The 23,959-nt window shown below is 36.9% G+C and overlaps 1 protein-coding gene across 9 annotated transcripts in view; it reads right to left on the minus strand.

The window, feature by feature from the left end:
* The window catches only part of HERC2 (HECT and RLD domain containing E3 ubiquitin protein ligase 2), a 279,601-nt gene that overhangs the window by 68,343 nt on the left and 187,299 nt on the right, over positions 1 to 23,959 (minus strand). For all 9 annotated transcript variants that reach the window (XM_045058960.1, XM_045058959.1, XM_045058962.1 and 6 more), the window contains 11 exons: positions 17,725 to 17,915; positions 16,692 to 16,797; positions 16,511 to 16,602; positions 13,077 to 13,252; positions 5,161 to 5,272; positions 3,646 to 3,727; positions 3,396 to 3,539; positions 1,556 to 1,646; positions 1,079 to 1,256; positions 811 to 892; positions 556 to 727 (listed from right to left, as the gene is read on the minus strand). In XM_045058960.1, the coding sequence (XP_044914895.1) occupies positions 556 to 727; positions 811 to 892; positions 1,079 to 1,256; positions 1,556 to 1,646; positions 3,396 to 3,539; positions 3,646 to 3,727; positions 5,161 to 5,272; positions 13,077 to 13,252; positions 16,511 to 16,602; positions 16,692 to 16,797; positions 17,725 to 17,915 (1,426 nt within the window). The remainder of the gene's footprint in view (positions 1 to 555; positions 728 to 810; positions 893 to 1,078; positions 1,257 to 1,555; positions 1,647 to 3,395; positions 3,540 to 3,645; positions 3,728 to 5,160; positions 5,273 to 13,076; positions 13,253 to 16,510; positions 16,603 to 16,691; positions 16,798 to 17,724; positions 17,916 to 23,959) is intronic.

Raw genomic sequence — 23,959 nt, forward strand, 5'->3', positions numbered from 1 at the left:
TGGGATGAGCACTGGGTGTTGTATGGAAACCAATTTGTCAATAAATTTCATATAAAAAAAAAAAGTCCTCTCAGGTCTAATTCTTCCTCAAGCTGCTGCTGAGTCATAACACTCAAGCAAAGGCCCATCACACTGTCACAAGGTCAGCTGGGTGCCCTACTCCTTTTAAATTTAATAAAATAAGCTTTCACAAGACAGACGTGAACTTTTTCAGGATCAAAGAAATAAAAAATCTGCTTTCTGTCCATTTGATCACTAGGCTTCTGGCATGGTAAGGAAGAAGAAACCCTCTATATAAACTTCATCTAAACAGAAAAGACAAGCTGGGCTAAAAATTCTCTACTGTTCTTTCCCAAATGACCGAGTTACAATGAGAAATTTATTATTATAATATTGTCACTAATCCTAAGTCAAAATAAATAAAAGAACAAAGATGCCTGGATAAGTAAGAAAATGAAGAGTTAACCATCCCTCCAGGGTAGGCATGGGGTACAGGGTCCCACCACTGTCTACACGGACACGGACACATTGATGGGTGACAGGGAGTTTACGTACCAAGTCCATACCACTCCTGACTTGGTGAGAGCCAAGGAGAACTGAGCTCCACACTCAATCTGGCACACACCCTGTCCATTCAGTCTCTCAATGTTCTGGGGAATGTTACAGCCTTCACTTCCTCCTCGGCCCAATTTTCCAAAGTCACCATCACCCCAGGAAAATACCAAACCTAGGTTCAAAAAATATGTACTTCAGGCCAGCATTCGTGATGTTCCTACCCACCCAGAAACATAGAGTCTGGCAGCAGCTCACCTTCATCAGTCAGAGCCAGGGTCTGTGCATCTCTACTTCCACATGCAACCTGGATTACTCTGTGACCAAGAAGGACTTTGACCTACTCAATTACAAATTTAAAAACAGAATCAAGCACAGGCACTGAAAAAACAAGGGAAATTTTTTCCACAGACTGAAAGCCAATAATGCACATGTCTTTATGAACTTTCCTAGACTCGAAGCTTATCTTCTCTTGAAATCAGCAGATGGTAAGTTTTCTGTAAGCAACAAAAATGTGTATAATCACCATTTTGGGCTTCAGTTGTGTTGTATTATCCCCATGTCCCAACCGGCCATACTCTCCAAGGCCCCAGGTGTACAGCTCCCCACTGGATGTGAGGGCTGCGCTGTGCGAGCTGCCACAGGCAATATCTCGGATACGCTTGGTTTTCAGGGCCTCTATAAGCCGTGGCTTGTCACAGTTCCTAAAGCAAGATAAAATAATATTCCCCATAATTGATCAAGGCTTTTTAAAGAAGAAAAAAAGGACATCAACACTGATCCACATTTAGTCAAACATCTGTAGATCAACTATCAAACATTAAAACAGATCATGTGAGGCCAAATCACATGCACAGATATTTTTAACAAATAGATATTTTAAGTTCCATTTTCAAAAATGACCTATCTTATTTAATTTTCTGCAAAATAACTACCAAAAGATGTTCACTATTATTATCAGTAACAGTTTCTTACTAGCAAGTAATGAAGAAAATATTCTTACATTCTGCTGAAGTGTCCAAGTTTGCCATCGTCACCTTCACCCCAGGAAAACACCTTCCCATCAACCGTTAAAGCCGTAGCATGCCGGCCACCTGCAACATCCACACAGATATGGGCTGCCAAAGTTGCATTACAAAAAGTTCACAGTGTAATTACTTACTCTGCCTGGCATAGAGTATGTGCTCAATGAATATGTGCTGAATAAATGAGTAGATAGGATCAACATTTCAGGGTGACAAATACATAAAGTAAGTGAACTTTTATTAAACTACAAAGTTGATGGGGCGCCTGGGTGGCGCAGTCGGTTAAGCATCCGACTTCAGCCAGGTCATGATCTCACGGCCCGTGAGTTCGAGCCCCGCGTCAGGCTCTGGGCTGATGGCTCGGAGCCTGGAGCCTGTTTCCGATGCTGTGTCTCCCTCTCTCTCTGCCCCTCTCCCGTTCATGCTCTGTCTCTCTCTGTCCCAAAAATAAATAAATGTTGAAAAAAAAAAATTTAAAAAAAAAAAAATAAAAAAAAAAATAAACTACAAAGTTGAAATCCTAGAAAGAATTTTACTTGCAATGAAGAAAAAAACAGTGCCATTTAATAATGGGGTTCCTGTTATGTTAAATATACAAAAGATCAAAATTCAGATGGAAAAAAGTAGAAATAAGTACATTTGTGATTAGGCAAATTATCAAATGTACTGGCAATTAAGCTTTAGAAAAATGCACACCAACAGTGAAGTTATTTAAGCAAAAACAGTATCATTTACAATTAAGGCACTGTATTCAATCTTCATGCTCATGCTCTTCCCCAGTGTGGACCACTGTCCCAGTCCATCCACTCTGCCCCATGATTGAACAGCACTATCTTTACTGGCATTTTCTGTCACCTGTGTACCTGCCAACTCCTGAGATCCCAGTCCCCCACAACATTCATTCTGCCCTATTCTTTACCAACAGAACCCACAGCAAGGAGAGTAACAATACACTCAGCTAAAAAGTATACTTCCCAGACTCCCTTGTCCAGAGAAGATGGTGACAGAGACATGACAGAAGTGAGCAAGGCTTCCTGAAAATTGCTTCGAGGGAATGAGTGGGCTGGAGGAAACAACTGTCTGTGCTCACCTACGAGAGCTGCATGGCCATCTATTAAGGATGGACAGAAAGAGCGAGCCTGTGCTTATGCTCCTCGTGGGCATTCAGCTACCATACTGGCCCTGGACCCCGGCTCCAGACTTTTACAGAGGAGAAAGTAAAATTCTATCCTGCTCATGCCACTACTGTTTGGACTTGCTTTTATATGGGGCTAAACCCAAACCTATTCAGTGCAGGCATGAACTGAATTTTGTATCTAATTTAGTTCCATTCCTCAGAGGCCTCACACAGTGCTTTGGAATAATTCTCAGTAAAGGTTCTAAATTGAGGGAGTGGGATTTTTTCAGAGGATCTTTCTTATTACTAGGGTTCACAGACACTTTGAAAATCTGAGGAAAGTTATAGGCTCTTTCCTCACAAAGATATTCAAGCTTATATTTAAGCACAGAACATGATGATTTCAAAGATGTCATGAACCAGTGACCACTGCTTCTAGACTGAAAATGCATACCTTGGAGGGTTAGTCCCCACACGCCTGGAATGCCGACAACTACTGGTCTCTAAAAACCCTTGTGTACCAACAATAAATTCTAGACCACCTGGAGATTTATATTATCCAATTTTTATTCTTAACAATTAAGTAAAACTTGAAAAGGAATGCAAGGACGCCCTCAGAAAAAATATTTAAGGGCCATAGTTATTTACAGAGCATGAGCAAAAGGCTTATCTGCATACAAGTGCCAACTCTGGCCTGGTACCTGAATGAACGGCCACCTTCTTGACCACGTAACTGCTAAGAGCTGTAATCTGCCGAGGGATGGGCACAGTCCCACTAGAGATGCCCAGCCCCAGCCGGCCATTTGTGGCTTCTCCACAGGCATATACCTTCCCTTCCACAGTCACTGCAAAGAACAAGAAGGAGGATAGGACTCACTTTTCACAACATAACAACTATGTTTTCAGTGCTAAGCATAATTTAAAAATTTTTTAGTGTAAGAATAATCATACCTGCAAACAAACTTTTAGAACCACCAGCCACCTGTACTACATTCAAAGCAGATAGTGTCTCCGAGAACGAAGGAACTTTTATCTAGAACAGGATTTGTTGTTAAGCAAAAGAAGGAAAAAAACAATTTTATTTACACGTTTAAAATTACATGTAAACTTTGTAATTTGGATGGTTATATTAACCAAAGATGTTCTTTTCTCTAAGAGATTCAGTACAGTATTCTAAAGATGAAATGATATGCTGAGATCTACTTTAAACAGGGATGGAGGTATAAAATAAATAAAGACAAAAACCATGACCCTCTACTGTTAACGGTTGAAGCTGGACAGGAACATGAGGGCTCAGGTCCCTATTCTTTCTACCTGCTATGTCTGAACAGCTCCACAATAAAAAGTGAAAAATAAAATATATATAATGTAAAGATGTAACCCAGCATCTGGTAAGCATTTTATTTCATGTCACTTCCTGCTCATTCTTATTGATTCTGACATCTCTCAGAAATTATGTGCTTCAATTTCCCATTGGTATGGGTATGACTTAATTTAAAATTCTTAAAGACTTTATCTTTATAATTCCCCAAAATTATCAGATAATCACTACTCCAGCACCAGAAAGAATCTTCATCATAACCATGGAATGCCAAATCTATGCTTCACGTGCAAACTCCAACAAATCCTCTATACAGCCCCACACGATTACAACTGAGACTCCCAGAGCTTACTGCCCCCTGCCCACCTCCAAATGGAGCCTTGGGGCTTTAAAACACAAACTGATTCAAGGATGTTCAAATAAAGATGAAAATTTGTTGTATTTGAAAGGGGAGATTTAAAATTTGTTCTAACTTTATCAGCTTCTCAACAATGCAAGTTAATAAGGGATCTTATGATGGGTGAAGTCTCACAGAATACTGAAAGGCAGAGACACTCATCGGAAGGGAAACTATTTCCAGGCACTAAATTTCGAGTAATTTGTTTTGTGGCTCCTTGGGTAAGAGACACTAAGTAACATAACAGATGCTGAATTCAACCCTAGTTCAAATGCATCATTTGTTGTACCTAGTCTTTAAATGACGTCTTGCTCATCTTTATGCCACTATGGCATTTTTTACACATTATTTTGTTCATGGTTAGCGAAAATGTTTATTGTACTGAAGGCAAAATATAATTACAGTCTATAATTTTCATCTGTTTGTCAAATCTTTCCAAAAGTATATTTTCTAGTTTATAAAACAGCAATAATACCACTACATCTGAAGTGCACTATTTTCTAAGGACAGAGGCTTTAATAGAAACTAAATCTGATAATGTCTGCAAGTTCATATCAAGAATTTCTTTAGAAAAGCCAATTTACACAACAACTTATAGAAGGTATACCATCATAAAAACCTCCAAAGAGGTCTGATTATTTTTGAGCCTCTCTGGGACAAAGGCACCAGCAAAGATCCTCCTTGATCATGTAATGACAGGTGATGACAGGTGAGTGTCAGGTGAGGAACTTCAGGCAGAGAGGGATACCTTAGAGCCCTTCAGGCCGCCCAGCTGGTCCTTGTCATTCAGTCCCCACACAAACACTTTGGTTCTTATTGTAGCCGCTGATTCCAGCCCTGCAGCCTTCTTTCTAATAAGGCTAACCAAACAAAAAAGACAGAAATAGAAGTCATTTAATATAAAAAAATTTTTTAAACAAAAAAGAAAGCAACCTCAAGCAAGCAAAGTTTGATGGTTATTATCAGAAACTCTTAAAAGTTTTGTTTTAATACAACAAAACCTCAAGTAAATACACAAGTTAGCATTCCAGAGGGTCAAAATTTCTAGATGCCATCATAATACCTTTCAATAGTGTAATTTAACTCTAGCCTTGTTTTTGGCAGAGACCTTTCTATGACACACTATGAAGCTCTCTTTCTTCTTACACATCAAGTTGAACAAAACAACTGTTTTACTGTCTCACAGATATACCCGCCCAATGCCTCAATACACAACTACTACAGATGTTAAATTCAGAGAACACTTAATGATTAAATGGCCTCAGGAATCACCACTGGGCCTGGCATTGTGGCAATGTCCGTAAATCTAAATAAACAACTGGTTTATTAAACAATAAACATTTTTCCCCTCAAAGAAGTAATAAAATAGATTTAGCCATATGACTTTTGAGGTACTCTAACACAGATACATGTCCCAAAGCAAAATGTAATTTTTATCCTTCACACCCTCTGCCCTCCACATAGGGCAGCTGGGCTAGAGATCCCCCACCTCCTTGCTCTCCTGAGGGGCCTGCTCTGTACCCCAAGGCTCCTGAAGCAAAGCTCTGGCTACTGGCTCCCACCACCTTGCTCATTAAATCTCCTGACCTGCCCTCAATGGGTTGGAAGTTGAATCAATAAAGTACTCCAGTTCTTGAACTCAAGACCACCAAGTAAATGGGACAGTGTTAGATTTTCTTCATTGTCAGGTAATGCCAGCTACTAAGGAACTGCTTCTTCTGTGTTTAAGGTGTTTGCCTTTTTGTTTGCTTTTGTTCTATTTTTATAAGTGAGGATGGAAAAGTGAAGGCTCAAGACTAGATTCCAGATAAGTAAGATTTTTTTAATACATTATATACTAATGAATATTTACTTTCAGGGATCAAAATATTATGGGTTGGGAATAAAAATGTAGGAAAATTCTTTCATCTGATACCAGGCAAAAGAGAACAAGTAATGTATATTGTAAGTACAGATCTTCCTCCACTTACAATGGCGTTATACCCCAATAAATTCATCATAAATAGAAAATACCATAAGTTGAAATGCATTTTAAAACTGCACCTAACCTATTCAAAAATCATAGCTTAGCCTACCCTACCTTGAACATGCACAGAACACTTAGTCTACAGTTGGACAAAATAGACAAAGCCTATTTTATAATAAAGTGTTGAGTATCTCATGTAATTTCTTGAATAATGTACTGAAAATGAAAAACAGAATGGTATAGGAACAGAATGGCTATAATAAGTATATTGGTTATTTACCCTTGTGATCACATGGCTGGGAGCTAAGGCTTGCTGCTGCTATCCAGTATTAAAAGAGAGGATTGTACCACATATTACTAACTTGGGAAAAGATCAAAATTCAAAATTCGAATACGGCTTCTACTGAATGTGTATCACTTTTGCACTATCGTACAGTTGAAAACTTACAAGTCAAACTACTGTAAATCAGGGACCATGTATTTTTGACATACTTACAACACATTTTAGTCAAAAATATGTATGGGACACCAAGAGTGATATGCAAGATATGAAACAACTGGTACCATGTAATTATCAACCAGCAGGAATGGAGGTCAGTGGGTAGTTAGTGTGGGCAAGGGGAGACTGTCTGGACTACTCATTCACCCTGAAATCATTAGCTAATTAAGATCTGACAGGAAAAAACATTACATTCAAATACCTAGAATTATTTTGTTAATGTATTCAATTATGTAAAAATTTCATCAATGAGTACAGCTCAAACATTTTTGGTTATCTCATATATATAGTACATGTATTTACATATTTGCCCAATTCATTTTCACAGCTACTGAATACGAATATGCAAATCTATAGATCTTCCTCTTAAAAATCTCAATGATTCATTCAAGGAAACTGGAATTTTCCTTCCTTAATTAACGTATATAGATACCACCAGTTTGAACCGTAACATACAATATGATATATATTCTAGATGAGGTAGTATCATATATACTATTTTCTTTTCAGTTTCAGTGCAAAGGTTCCAAAATAATACATAACAGAATCCAAAACCAAGATCACATAACCCCAGAATAACCTGATTTATTACCACAGTTGCCACCCATCCATGACTAAGAGAATGTGTTTTAATAACAGTGAGAGGCAGAGCTCCTCTGTTTCTAAAAGAAAGACAGCTTACATTGTCTAAAAAACTAAAAAACACTTAGTGAAAAGGGCAGTGCAGAAGAACTCAGCCAGCACTAGGGTACCTGCCTCCTTCTAGTATCCGCAAGGAACAGGTTACACTAGCAGGTCAACAGTAACACGTATCAACTGACTTTGTATATCATTTGATTTAGCAATTTACTTTTAGCAGTTTCTCTAGGGAAATACAACTTATCTGAGGAAAGTGATTTATCTACGTTGTTTTCTACTGGGACGTGAACAGAGCTCAAACATCTGCCTACACACTCCAGTCCTCCATAAACATCTTAGAATTAAAAAAGCGATGGGAATGCAAGTAGTTGCAGCCACTCTGGAAAACAGTATGGACGTTCCTCAAAAAAACTAAAAATAGAACTACCCTACAACCCAGCAATTGCACTACTAGGAATTTATCCATGGGATACAGGTGTGCTGTTTCAAAGGGACACATGTACCCCCATGTTTATAGCAGCACTATCAACAATAGCTAAAGTATGGAAAGAGCCCAAATGTTCATCAATGGATGAATGGATAAAGAAGATGTGGTATATATATACAATGGAGTATTACTTGGCAATCAAAAACAATGAAATCTTGCCATCTGCAACTACGTGGATGGAACTGGAGGGTATTATACTAAGTGAAATTAGTCAGTCAGAGAAAGACAAAAATCATATGACTTCACTCATATAAGGACTAAGAGACAAAACAGATGAACATAAGGGAAGGGAAACAAAAATAATATAAAAACAGGGAGGGGGACAAAACAGAAGAGACTCATAAATATGGAGACCTGAGGTTACTAGAGGGGTTGTGGGAGGGGGGATGGGCTAAATGGGTAAGGGGCATTAAGGAATCTACTCCTGAAATCATTGTTTCACTATATGCTAATTTGGATGTAAATTTTAAAAAATAAAAAATAAAATTAAAAAAGAAAGACAGAAAGAAAGAACCTATAATCTAGATATATTTCAGAAGTAGTTAGATTACAGTCTAAAAGCCATCTTGGATTTTTATATATATTTAAATTTTTTTCTGTACAAGATAGATATTGGTTTTACTATTTGTATGAATTTTTGTATTTTATGAAAATTTCTTACTTATGCCTTAAGAAACAAAGCCATTTGAATATAACCCACACACAACACTTGAAAATGCACTGTTTTCTGGGGCACCTGGGTGGCTCAGTCGGTTAAGCGTCCAAGTTCAGCTCAGGTCATGATCTCACAGTTTGTGAGTTCGAGCCCCACATTGGGCTCTGTGCTGACAGCTAAGAGCCTGGAGCCTGCTTCAGATTCTGTGTCTCCTTCTCTCTCTGCCCCTCCTTAACTTGTGCTCTGTCTCTCTAGGTCATTAAATAAATAAATAAATAAATAAATAAATAAATAAATAAATAAATAAATAAATAAATAAATAAATAAATAAATGTAAGGGGGAAAAAAAGAATTAAAAAAGTGAATGTGCAGAAACCTGGCAGATGTCTTTCTTAACCCTTGGTATATGTTATTCCCCTGCCCGAAACACCTTTTTCTGCCCACTTTGTTTTGAAAACTCTGACTTTTCCTGAAAGTATGCCTTTGGAGACAGTTTTTCTTGTTCTCCTGAGAGATCAATGCTCTTTTGTAGATCAACGGTCTTTTGTTTGACTCTCAAAGCACCATGCATTTCTCCTTCATGCACTTTCCACAGCCGTAAGGCCACTCTGATGATGAATTCTAATGTGTGTGTTTGTCTTAATTTGCATATTCACCACAGCATTCACAGGACAGAAACAGGATTTAGCTAATAACAGGTATTCAATAGATGTATGGTGAATGAGTACACTAATATTCATCACTATAATATTCATGCAAAATATCTAATTGAGTAAGCAAATGAGAACATTGTCATAAGACGAAATACTGCACTCAATAAAATTACATGACAGAAGACTATTTTTTTGTTAATTTTTTTTTTGGTTTTGATTTTATTTTTGAGAAAGACAGAGTGTGAGCAGGGGAGGGGCAGAGACAGAGGGAGACACAGAATCTGAAGCTGGCTCTAGACTCCAAGTTGTCACCAAGAGCCCGATGTGGGGCTCAAACCCACAGACTTTGAGATCATGACCTGAGCTGAAGGTGGCCACTTAACTGACTGAGCCACCCAGGCGTCCTAACAAAAGGCTACTTAATGGTATGGATATTTGAGGGATAAATACTGCCCATAATTACACAATAATATGAATGTACTTAATGCCAAGGAACTACATACATTTAAAAAGGTTTTTTTTAATATGAAATTTATTGTCAAACTGGTTTCCATACAACACCCTGTGCTCATCCCAACAGGTGCCCTCCTCAATACTCATCACCCACCCTCCCCTCCCTCCCACCCCCATCAACCCTCAGTTTATTCTCAGTTTTTAAGAGTCTCCTACAGATTGGCTCCCTCCCTAACTTTTTTTTTTTCCTTCCCCCATGGTCTTCTGTTAAGTTTCTCAGGATCCACATAAGAGTGAAAACATATGGTATATGTCTTTCTCTGTATGACTTGTTTCACTTAGAATAACACTCCCCAGTTCCATCCACGTTGCTACAAATGGCCAGATTTCATTCTTTCTCATTGCCCAGTAGGATTCCTTGTATATATAAACCACAATTTCTTTATCCATTCATTAGTTGATGAACATTTAGGCTCTTTCCATAATTTGGCTACTGTTGAAAGTGCTGCTATAAACATCGGGGTACAAATGCCCCGAGGCATCAGCACTCCCGTATCCCTTGCGTAAATTCCTAGCAGTGCTATTGCTGGGTCATAGGGTAGATCTATTTTTAACTTTTTGAGGAACCTCCACACTGTTTTCCAGAGCGGCTGCACCAGTTTGCATTCCCACCAACAGTGCAAGAGGGTTCTTATTTCCCCACATCCTCGCCAGCATCTATAGTCTCCTGATTTGTTCCTTTTAGCCACTCTGACTGGCATGAGGCGGTATATCAGTGTGGTTTTGATTCGTATTTCCCTGATAAAGAGCGACGTTGAGCATCCTTTCATGTGCCTGTTGGCTACCCAGATGTCTTCTTTAGAGAAGTGTCTATTCATGTTTTCTGCCCATTTCTGCACAGGGTTATTTGTTTTTCGGGTGTGGAGTTTGGTGAGTTCTTTACAGATTTTGGATACTAGCCCTTTGTCTGATATGCCATTTGCAAATATCTTTTCCCATTCCGTCGGTTGCCTTTTAGGTTTGTTGATTGTTTCCTTTGCAGTGCAGAAGCTTTTTATCTACATGAGGTCCCAATAGTTCATATTTGCTTTTAATTCCCTTGCCTTTGGAGATGTGTCAAGTAAGAAATTGCTGTGGCTGAGGTCAGAGAGGTATTTTCCTGCTTTCTCCTCTAGGGTTTTGATGGTTTCCTGTCTCACATTCAGGTCCTTCATCTATTTTGAGTTTATTTTTGAGAATGGTGTAAGAAAGTGGTCTGGTTTCATTCTTCGGCATGTTGCTGTCCAGTTCTCCCAGCCCCATTTGTTAAAGAGACTGTCTTTTTTCAATTGGATGTTCTTTTCTGCTTTGTCAAAGATTAGTTGGCCATACTTTTGTGGGTCCAATTCTGGAGTCTCTATTCTATTCCATTGGTCTGTGTGTCTGTTTTTGTGCCAATACCATGCTCTCTTGATGACTGCAGCTTTGTAGTAGAGGCTAAAGTCTGGGATTGTGATGCCTCCTGCTTTGGTCTTCTTCAAAATTACTTTGGCTATCCGGGGCCTTTTGTGGTACCATACAAATTTTAGGATTGCTTGTTCTAGCTTTGAGAAGAATGCTGGTGTAATTCTAATTGGGATTGCATTGAATGTGTAGATTGCTTTGGGTAGTATTGACATTTTAGCAATATTTATTCTTCCAATCCATGAGCACGGAATGTTTTTCCATTTCTTTATATCTTCTTCAATTTACTTCGTAAGCTTTCTATAGTTTTCAGCATACAGACCTTTTACATCTTTGGTTAGGTTTATTTCTAGGTATTTTATGACTCTTGGTGCAATTGTGAATGGGGTCAGTTTCTTTATTTGTCTTTCTGTTGCTTTATTATTAGTGTGTAAGAATGCAACTGATTTCTGTACATTGATTTTGTATCCTAAGACTGCTAAATTCATATATCAGTTCTAGTAGACTTTTGGTGGAGTCTATCGGGTTTTCCATGTATAATGTCATATCATCTGCAAAAAGTGAAAGCTTGACTTCATCTTTGCCAATTTTAATGCCTTTGATTTCCTTTTGTTGTCTGATTGCTGATGCTAGCACTTCCAACACTATGTGAAACAGCAGTGGTGAAAGTGGACATCCCTGTCATGTTCCTGATCTCAGGGAGAAAGCTCTCAGTTTTTCCCCATTGAGGATAATATTAGCTGTGGGCTTTTCATAAATGGCCCTATGATGTTTAAGTATGTTCCTTCTATCCTGACTTTCTCGAGGGTTTTTATTAAGAAAGGATGCTGAATTCGGTCAAATGCTTTTTCTGCATTGATTGACAGGATCATATGGTTCTTATCTTTTCTTTTATTAACGTGATGTATCACGTTGATTGATTTGCGAGTGTTGAACCAGCCATGAAGCCCAGGAATGAATCCCACTTGATCAAAAAATAAAAACAGTTAAGAGGCTGGGGCGCCTGGGTGGCTCAGTCAGTTAAGCCTCTGACTTCAGCTCAGGTCATGATCTTGCACTCTGTGAGTTCGAGCCCCACATCGGGCTCTGTGGTGACAGCTCAGAGCCTGGAGCCTGCTTCAGATTCTGTGTCTCCCTCTCTCTCTGCCCCTCTGCCTCTCATGCTCTGTCTCTCTGTCTGTCTGTCTGTCTCCCTCTCTCTCTCTCTCTCAAAAATAAATAAACATTAAAAAATTTTTTTACTAAAACAATAAAAATAGTTGAGGATAAATTTTATTATATATATTTTACACAATATTTTAATTTAAAAGTTAACAAAATATTTAGCAAAAAGTTTATAAAATGTATATCATATCACACCATCTCTTGGAAAAACACAATTAGTGACAGATAAAAAAGAAAACTAAAAGGATATATATCAAAACCTTAATTGTGATATTTCAGGTAGAAAAATTAAACATTTTTATTTCTTCTTTTTAATGATATTTAATATTTATTTTTGAGAGACAGAGAGTACACACATGTGTGTGCATGGGGGAGGGGCAGAGAGAGGGAGACACAGAATCTGAAGCAGGCTCCAGGCTCTGAGCTGTCAGCACAGAGCCCAACACGGGGCTCGAACTCTCGAACCATGAGATCATGACCTGAGCTGAAATCAGACGCTCAACCAACTGAGCCACCCAGGCACCCCAATGTGTTTCTACATTAAACATTTTTCAAAAATTAAGTTAAAATTTTTTAAAACTAAAATTTTCCAAACATTCCTGAGTGCATAAAATTACTCTCATTATTAAATACACTCCAATTAAATATTTGCTTTTAAGGGTGAGAATTTTGGAATGAGCACCACCAGTAACAAATGGCTCTCACCTCCCACTGTTTCCTTTTTCATCTTCTTCCTCTTCATTATCAGAGGCTAAGAAAGGAACTGCAGCTAAATCTTCCTCCTCTGCACGGATCCGCCCCAGCAGGATGAGACCATGAATTTTACAATCAATTCCTGAGCTCCTGCACTGCTTTATTGCAATTTCAATATACCTGTGATACTAGACACAAAAACGGTAAGCTACAGACTTGTTAAACTCAAATACATGAGATACTTAAGCTGGAGTTTTTGTACAGTTTTAAAAAGTCATTAATCACCACGTATGTATATCCAAGGCATGGGACTCATACTCATTTTCTTACTAAAATGAAGCAGTATAATAGCCTTACTGAATGACTACAAGCTTTTCTGTCTTAAAGCATTATAGAACCAAGAATTATTTGGAAAGAGATTAAACGTCAAGTAGTTCAGAGCATTCTTAATTTTTAGTATAAAGAATACTTGAATATATATAAATTAGAGAAAATCACACAAAAAGCCCCACAGCCCTATCACCTAGTTCCAAGTTATCAACATTACGAGCAATTTTGTTCATATATGGATTATCATAAGAAAATTCCAGGGACCATGTTGTTTCAAGCTTCAGTGTGTCACTGAAGTATAGGCATTTAAAAAATGCATCCACATTACTATGGTCATACCTAAAACAATAATTCTTTCTATCATCTAATAATCAACATTTCTGATCATCTCATAAACATTTTTCTATTCTTGGCTTGTTCAAATCAGGATCCAAACAGGATGCAACCTCTCTCTGTTATGCCTTTGACATCCATTTGTTAAAGTTGGTTCTTTGTCGTGCAGAGTGCCCCACATCCTGTATCTGGCATCTACAGTATTCCTCTATGCCTATATTTCATGTGAACAAAGAGTGATGAGCCAGCATGAAGCACACACACTTCCACTGACTTCTTATTGCCCCAAATGGACATGATCAAACCACAAGATCTACTACCTAAGATGTCTCAGGAAACAAAGATGGAACAAAACCACTGGAATGCAAAAAAACAAATGAAAAAATGAAAAATTCTACAGGAAATGAAAACCAATTTCTTTCTTTGGCAAAACAAAACCAAGAGAATCAAGACTTAAATGAAGTGCAAAGTAAAGGCACACAAACCAACTGCAAAAAGATATTTATGGGATAACTCCAAAAAATGTAAACACTGACTGGATATTGTATGATATTAAAGAATAACTATTAGGTGTGATCATGGCATTGTGATTACGTTTTTAAAGTCCTTGTTGGAGGTTTGTTTATTTATTTACAGAGAGAGAGAAAGAGAGCAAGCGAGCAGAGAGAGGGCAGAGTGAGAAAGGGAGAGAGAGAATCCTAAGCAGGCTCCACGCTGGGCATAGATCTTGGGGCTCAATCTCACAACCATGAGATCATCACCTGAGCCAAAATCAAAAGTTAGACTTATAACTGACTGAGCTACCCAGGCATCCCTTTTATATTTCTTATTTATTCGTTTTTTTAATTTAATTTTTTATGTTTATTTTTTACAGGTTAATATTGAAGTACATAATGTGGAATAAGGTCATATCTAGGACTTGCTTTTAAACACTCTAGGAATTTAAAAAAAGGGGGAAGATATAGGAGACAGTGAAACATGAATGGCAAAAATGTTGATAATTGTTGAAGATGTGTCAAAGGTTTGTGGGGGAATCAGTATACTTTTTATTTTTGGTTATGTTAGAAAATTACCACAACAAGCCATTTTTATAGGAAAGGCAATGCTAGAATGTCCAATGGCTTCCCAGGAATGATAATATTCTCGTTCTTAAGCTGGTTGGAGGAATAGAGAGTGGGTCGTGAGTTTTCCAACTACTCACAATGCTTCATATTTCTCACGTCATGTACACTACTCTATACTTACCAAATATTATGTAATAAATTGTTCTAAGTTGAAAATTTATTGTATTACAATTAATACACCTTTTATGAATCATCTGTTAGTTACTGATTTAATTAACTCTACTTGATTTAAAGTACAACAATATTGAGAAGTATAATTAAGACATTAGACAAGCTGCTTTCAGTTATCTAGCAATGAGTTAACAGTAAAATGTACTAAAACTCGGTATTACCTTTTTTCAGAAAAATTCAGTATTATCTTTCCTTTCAATAATTTATGACTTTATTCACTTATTACCACCACTGGTACTAATTATCAATTAATTAGTTGGTATATCCCAAAATAATGACATTCAGGAATGAATGGTTTCCCATAATTCTATTTATTGAAGTTTGAAAATAAAGGCCGGATCATCACCTCTTAGACCTGGGAAAAGAAGCTGGTACATTACCATAGACTAGATACAAGTTACCAACTTTTCACCCATGAACAAATTAACTTGATGGCTATGTATCAGCTTCTTTTAAATAACACACTAGGACCACCTTGAACTTGTCTGCTCTTATGTGGGTAGACCAATGACAATAATAGTAATAATAAATGCTGAACTGAATTTAATAATTTAAAAATAAACTCACTTATGGGGCACCCACATGGCTCAGTGGGTTAAGTATCCAACTTCGGTTCAGGTCAGGATCTCATGGTTTGTGAGTTCAAAAATTCTGTGCTGCAGATCGGAGCCTTGAGTCTGCTTCAGATTCTGTGCCTCCCTCTATGCCCCTCCCCTGTTCACTTTGTCTCTTTCTCGCTCTCAAAAATAAATAAACATTAAAAAAACTTTTTTTTTATTTTTTGAACTCACTTATAAATTTTAGATGAATAAATGTCAATTATTTGATATCTTTACCTACTATCATTGTACCAATTAAATAAGTCCTCATGAAACAATAATATATAGGTGGTATTAAAAACTATCTTATTTTGTATTATTTTTAATATATTTAATTTATTAAAATTGTATTGACACCTGTGTGAAAAGATTTACTGAAAGATATGAGACAGTCTCACTGCTCTGTAATAGAGGGACTGTGTAAAAGAAACTTGACAGCATTTTCAATATTTATAATAAACTTGTATTCATTTTAAAAATTACTTTATAACCAAGCAAATCAATAGCTCAGTATTTCAGGACATGTTCCATACTTGATGCCACAGGAATGAAAACAAAAAAGCAATTTAGGTGTCACATGTGCAGGTAGAAAAAAAACCATCACATCTTAATAGATACTTAATAAAAACAATCCTGTGCTGGATACAAAAACCAGTATGATGTGCCCAGTAACAACTTTTGCTAGGAGCTTTACCCTCACTTCTTACTTAAGATAGTGAGAATGAAATTTATTTTGTTTCCTTTTCAAGCTGATCTGATAAGCAGCAAATTCAAATTATATACCTGTTTAATCTAATTCAGGGGGGAAAGCAGGCTCAATGTTAGTTTAGAGACAATCAAAAAAGTCACCTCCACTGTCCTTTGCAAACCATCAAAAACGATATCATACCTCTGTGCAGTCATTCAGAAGGGATACTGTGGTGTCAGTGGGATTAATGTTGATTGTCTTTAGTTCAATTAGGTTATTTAGGGAATTTCCACCTAGTGGGGAAAAAGAGAGTAAAGGAATCAGACAAAGGAGTTTTTATCCTATGAGAGAAGATATTCTTTGAGTAAACTAATTCAATTACCTGACACCACAACCAGGGAAGGCATGTAGCTACTGTCAGCAGGATCAACTATCATTTTTAATCTATGAACAAGAACATCTGGGAAAATCTCCAAACGAATCCAATGCTTAAAAAAAAATGTACTCTCAATTAGTAAAACTCAGCCATATTTTAGCTATTAAAATAGTATCACTGAAGACTGAATCTACATGAGATTTTCTAAATATATGATATGACCTGAGAGAGAGGACTATTCTACTCTACTACTTAATTGTTCATTACAAGAAAGTCTCACTCTGAACCCCAGAAACTATGTGTTTAGAGACTCCTGATCTTCAGTGGCCTCTTTATACCCATCAAGAAGTGGACTATAAAAAATACTAGAATCAAGATAGGAAAAAAAAAAAAAAAAACCTTTTCTCCAAGACTGACCATGAGTTCAAAAGATGTACACCCACATGTGAGCGCAATCATGATAACATTCCAAAGAGCAACACATATTTGTTCAGATATATTAGAAAAAGTGCTCACCAGAAGCAGAATCTGAACTCATACATTTTATGTGGGAGAGTTAACAAAAACAACAGCAATTACCCCTTTCTATCAATTGGTCAGTTAGATAATATGGTACATATATTGCTTAAAATCTCTGACAATAGAGGCACCTGAGTGGCTCAGTCGGTTAACCATCTCACTTTGACTCAGGTCATGATCTCATAGTTCATGTATTTGGGCCCTACATCGGGCTCTGTGCTGACAGCCTGGAGCCTGTTTCAGATTCTGTGTCTCCATCTTTCTGCCCCTTCCTGCTCATGCTTAGTCTCTGTCTCTCAAAAACAAATAAAAAATGGTAAAAGAAAAAAAATCTGATAATACATATTGGATGGTGTACTACTCATAGCTTTAAAAATAATTTTGAACTAAAATATAAAATCAGTACTGGCAGGTATCAACACAGTGTAACTTAGCAGGTTTTTCAAAGTTCATTTTGAAGTTTAAAATGGTAAAGCCATCTAAATAAAAGCATTTCTAGAAGTGCCACATGGCACACTACCTTTCCTTGTGAGCCAGATGACTGCCAGCAGGGCTCACTGCCATCAATAAGACGAGAAGCCTGGTTCACAGAGGATGACACATTTAGGCTCTTTACCATCCGGGACCAGCTGTCCAGCAGCATTCCTGGCTGACTGCTGTGACAACGCTTCAGCTGTTTTCCAGAACGGCCACAAAATATTGCAGACTGTCCTATTTAATGGTGGTCAAACAGTGTTAAGATGTGTATGGAAGAACCTTCACAACCAAGAAATAAAGAATACTACACAGTGAGAAGTTCTTACTTCAAGAAAATAGTAAGTTTTCAACTTAAAAGGATGGAATACCTAAAATAGCTTCAAAAGCTTAGTCAGTGTATTTTATACCAATTTATGAAATGAAGTTTATATAATGCTATGGCTTATTCTACTTAACTGTCAAGTAACAACAGAGTGACATATTTGCAGATGAAAGAATACATAGAAGCTGGGGGAGGGAGGGAGTTCAGCAACAGTTCTAACAAAAGCCATTCTGATTAAAAATGCTGTTACAAATGCAAAGCAAAACCAAACCTGTAAAGAGTCTCTACATCCATGAATGGCACATCTGGAAATTCATCTAGGCCCCCCCCCCAATTGAGGACAACTAGAAAAGGCAGATAAAACATTTAAAGATGAAAAAATCTTAAAAGTATCAGAAATAACAAGATGGTAAAGAATTATGGGACCAGAATCTAAGAAAAGCTGAGATGAAAAGAGATGTCCAGATGAGCAACACCATGGATCAGAAGCTACTTGTCCCTGATCATAATTGTCAGTAAGGAGAGCCTCCAAAAAAACCACACTACTTTGGACAGCCTTGGGCAGGGGAGAGGTGCGGACCAAGAAGTGGAGTCCAGAGCCCACCAGGAGAGAAGAAGATAGCCACAGAAAAACCCACACTTTGGGTTGGGATCTCAACAGGAAAAATCCCAAGAAGAAGAGTGAACTGTGCAGTGCTGTTTATTTTATTAAAGCTCAGCATGAAATCATCTCAGTTGCTGAAACTGGACTGAGGTGAACTCAGATAGTTACTTACCCCAATTACCTGGAAGACCAACCCTCTTTCCCCTCAGTCTCTGAAGAATGATAATATCTTGGGCCTCAAACTGATTCAAGAAACATTTTTTTTAAATATAATGTCCAGTACATAATGGCATACGAGGAGACTAGACTAAGACATGACTAAAAAAACTATCAGAAATAACAGACAATAAAAACAGACCCACAGAGTCTCTAGATATTGGAGTTATAAGACAGTTTTTAAAATAACCATACTTACTTATGTCTGAAAAGATAAGAACATTGAATATTTCAGCAGAGAATTGAAAACTATATTAAAAAACAGAAAAATTACAGTTGTTAGGGGCACCTGGGTGGCTCAGTCAGTTGGGTGGCCAACTCTTGATTTTGGCTCAGGTCATGATCTCATGAGTTTGTGAGTTCAGGCCCCACATTGGGCTCTGCACTGACAGCAAGAGGCCTGCTTGGGATCCTCTGTCTCCCTCTTTCTGCCCCTCCCCCACTAGTACACACGCTCTCACTCTCAAAAATAAACGTTAAAAAAAATTATTAAATGTAGTAATTGAAATTAAGAACTCAATGAATAGGTTTACTAGCACACGAGACTCAGGTGAAAAGAGAATTACTAAACAATATCTAGAAAGAAGTCCTGAGGAGCAAAAGCTTAGAAAACATAAAAGAGCAGGTGAAAAAGAATAGAAAGAAGCTCTGACACTGATGAAATAGGAATCCCAAAAACAGAAAAGACAATAGGACACAGACAATATTTGAAGATATTACTGACTGAAAAATCTCTAGAACTGACAAAAGATATCAAGCTAGAGATTTAAAAAGCCCTGCTTTGAAAGTTGCTGAGGAAGACCTTAAGTGTTCTTACCCTCACCACACAAAAACAAAGGTAATTATGTGAAGTGATGGATTTGTCAACTAACCAACTAACCCCACTGTGGTAATCATTTTGCAATATATACATGTACCAAATCGTCACACTGTACATCTTAAACTTACACAATGTTATATGTCAATTTATTTCCTAAATACAGCTAAGGGGAAAAAAAGAAAATAAAAATAAAGAATCCTGCTAACCCCAAAGAATATAAATAAAAAGAAATACATTTCTATGGGCATGTAAAATATGTGCAATGGCACAAAAACAGACACTCAGATCAGTGGAACAGAATAGAGAACCCAGAAATGGACCCACAAACGTATGGCCAACTAATCTTTGACAAAGCAGGAAAAAAGACAGTCTCTTCAGCAACTGGTGCTGGGAAAACTGGACAGCAACATGCAGAAGAATGAACCTGGACCACTTTCCTACACCATACACAAAAATAAACTCAAAATGGATGAAAGACCTAAACGTAAGACAGAAAGCCATCAAAATCCTCAAGGAGAAAGCATGCAAAAAACTCTCTAACCTTGGCCGCAACAACTTCTTACTCAACAAGTCTCCGGAGACAAGGGAAACAAAAGCAAAAATGAACTATTGGAAGTCTATTGGGAACTATTGGGAACTATTCTGATGAGTCAAAATAAAAAGCTTCGCACAGCAAAGGAAACAATCAGCAAAACTAAAAGCAACTGACAATGGGAGAAGATATTTGCAAACAATGTATCAGATAAAGGGTTAGTATCCAAAATCTATAAAAGAACTTACCAAACTCAACACCCAGAAAACAATCCAGTGAAGAAATGGGCAAAAGGCATGAATAGACACTTCTCCAAAGAAGACATCCAGATGGCCAAATGACACATGAAAAAATGCTCAACATCACTCATCATCAGGGAAATACAAATCAAAACCACAATGAGATACCACCTCACACCTGTCAGAATGGCTAACATTAACAACTCAGGCAACAACAGATGTTGGCAAGGATGCGGAGAAGGAGGATCTCTTTTGCACTGCTGGTGGGAATGCAAACTGGTGCAGCCACTCTGGGAAACAGTACGGAGGTTCCTCAAAAAATTAAAAATAGAACTACCTTACAACCCAGCAATTGCACTACTAGGTATTTATCCAAGGGATAGAGGTATGCTGTTTCAAAGGGGCGCATGCACCCCAATATTTATAGCAGCACTATCAACAACAGCCAAAGTATGGAAAGAGTCCAAATGACCAACGATGGATAAGATGTGGTATATATATATATACAATGGAGCATTACTTGGCAATCAAAAAGAATGAAATCTTGCCATCTGCAACTACGTGGATGGAACTAGAGGGTATTATGCTAAGCAAAATTAGTCAGAGAAAGACAAATATATGACTTCACTCATATGAGGACTTTAAGACACAGAACAGATGAACACAAGGGAAGGGAAGCAAAAATACTATAAAAATAGGGAGGGGGACAAAACATAAGAAACTCTTAAATATAGAGAACAGAGGGTTACTGGAGAGGCTGTGGGAGGGGTGATGGGCTAAGGGGCATTAAAGAATCTACTCCTGAAATCACTGCTGCACTACATGCTAACTAACTTGGATGTAAATTCAAAAAATTAAAAAAATTTAAAAAATTTTAAAAATTTGTGCAAAAACAAAAAAGTAACTCAAAAACAGACTAAGAGGAAATACAAAGATGATCAGCTTTAATAGAAGTGACTTCAAGAAATAACATAAACCAAATTACAAACGAAAAGCATTTTTTAATTATTTTTTATTTTTTTGATATTTATTTATTTTGAGAAAGAGAGAAAGAGAGAAAGAGAGAGACAGAGAATGAGCAAGGGAGGGGCAGAGAGAGAGAGAGGGAGACACAGAATACGAAGCAGGCTCCAGGCTCTGAGCTGTCAGCACAGAGCCTGAGGCAGGGCTCGAACTCACAAACCATGAGATCATGACCTGAGCCAAAGTCAGAGGCTTAACCGACTGAGCCACCCAGGTGCCCCAAAGGAATAGTATTTTTTTTTTTAGGAGTAGTATTTTAAAGGAAATTCTTTAAAAAATATGTTTCTAAAATGAAGGAGAAATAAGGTATTTTCAGAAACACAAAAAAGTAATTCATTAGCATTACAGAAGGAGACCCATTAAGGAAAATTAAGGGCTATTCCTCAGGTGGAAGAATAATGACAGATAAAAAGGCAAGATATAGAGAAGAACAGAGGGGGTCCTGGGTGGCTCAGTTAGTTGGATGTCTGGCTGTTCCCCTCTGCTCAGGTCATGATCTTACAGTTCATGGGATCCAGCTCCATGTTGCGCTCTGTGCTGACAGTGCGGAGACTGCTTGGGATTCTCTCTCTCCCTTTGCCTCTCTCCTACTCACGCACACATGTGTGCTCTCTCTTTCTCAAAATAAATACTTTAAAAAATTTTTTAATGTTAAGTATGTGAAAAAATCTAAATAAATAATGGCTATATACAATACCAATAATATGTCTTATATGGTTGAAAATGTGTGTAAAATTGTAAAACACAATAAAAACATGATAATTTAAATCAAAATAAGAGTAAATAAAGTTAAAGGGACCCAAGATCTCTGCATTGCTTAGAAGAGAGTAAAAATACTAAATAATAATTAGATTTTGATAAGTCAAAGATGAATGTTTTACTATCTTAATGACTTATACTAAAAATGTGTATAACATACACACTACCCATATAATATATAAATATACACTAAAATGTATGTAACTTCTTAGCCACTAAGGGGGGGGGCAGGGTGTGGGGGCTTCAGTGTTAAATAATAAAAAACATTATCAGACCAAACACAGATGTAATGCAGAAAGGGGAACAGAGAACAGGAGGGACAAATAAAAACCACTGAGAATTTGATCACTTTAAATAAAAATACATCATAAACTGCCTTGTAAATACCTAAAGGATCCAAATAATCATATTGGAATTTTAAAAAACTACTTACAACTTATAAGAAATATATTGAAAATATAAGAATACAGAAAGACTGAGGGTAAAAGGTTAAAAAAGATACACTAAGCAAACACTAACTTTACCGCAGAACTGCAGGAGACATTCTTTTAGGCATACATTAAACATTTATAAAATCCAATCATATACTAAGTCATATGATCACATGCAAGTTTCAGAAAATGTCAAAGATCAATCAGAATACACACTCTGAATGCAATGCAGAAACAAGTAAAAATGTTGATGTGTTTGAAAATTTAAAAACCAATGAATACAAAAAAATAATCCTAAATGGAATTTTAAAAATACTACTACTACACAGCAGCATTGCAGAAAACAGCTTAAGCCTTGCTTAAAGATAAATTTAAATTTTTAAGTTCATATATTAAAAAAGACAGAGTGAGAAAATGAGATAAACATTAACCTCAAGATGGGGGTGGGGTGGGGGGGAATCAACCTAAATCCAAATTCCATAGGAAAAAGAAAGAAAAAGATATGAAAAACAACAAACCAAGCCAAAATTTGTCTCTCTGAAAAAACTTTAAAAAAAGAAGCGAGACAGAGAGAGAGAGAGAGAGAGAGAGAATAATTAAATTGACAAACCTATGGCAGGCTGAATAAGAAAAAAGGAAAGTATTCTAAGTTAGCCTTGAAAAGGAGATAACTCTACATTTTACAAATCTACATAAAGATAAGAAAATAATAAAAGTTAGAATTAGACAACAATTTCCTCAACACGATAAAGGCTATTTATGAAAAACCCACAGCTAACATGCTCAATGTTAACACACTGAAAGCTTTCCCCCTAAGATCAGGAGTAGGAAAAGGATGCCCAACTTTGCCACTTCCATTCAACTTAGTACTGGAAGAACTAGCTAAAGCAGGAAAAAGAAATATAAGGCATTCAAATCAGAAAGGAAGAAGTAAAATGATCTTGGTGCATAGATACTATGCTTACATGTAGAAAAAAATTTTTAAAAACCACCAAAAAAAAAAAAAAAAACTGTAGGAGACAATAAATAAATTCAGCAAAGATGCTGGATACTAACTCAACACACAAAATGTGTTGAAAGTGTAGTGTATATTTCTATATACTAACAAAAAATATTCCAAAAAGGAAATTAAGAATTCCATTTAATATGGCATAAAAATACTTAGGAATAAATTTAATCAAGAAGGCACAGACTTGTAAACTGAAATATCACAAAATATTGCTGAAACAAAAACTGCTGAAAGAAGGTCTAGTAAATAAATGGAAAAGATATCCCTCGTTCATAGATTGGAAGACTTAATATGATTAAAATGACAATTCTGCCCAAAGCAAT

Source organism: Felis catus, chromosome B3 (assembly GCF_018350175.1).
Source record: "Felis catus isolate Fca126 chromosome B3, F.catus_Fca126_mat1.0, whole genome shotgun sequence".
In the NCBI taxonomy this organism is placed as follows: Eukaryota; Metazoa; Chordata; class Mammalia; order Carnivora; family Felidae; genus Felis; species Felis catus.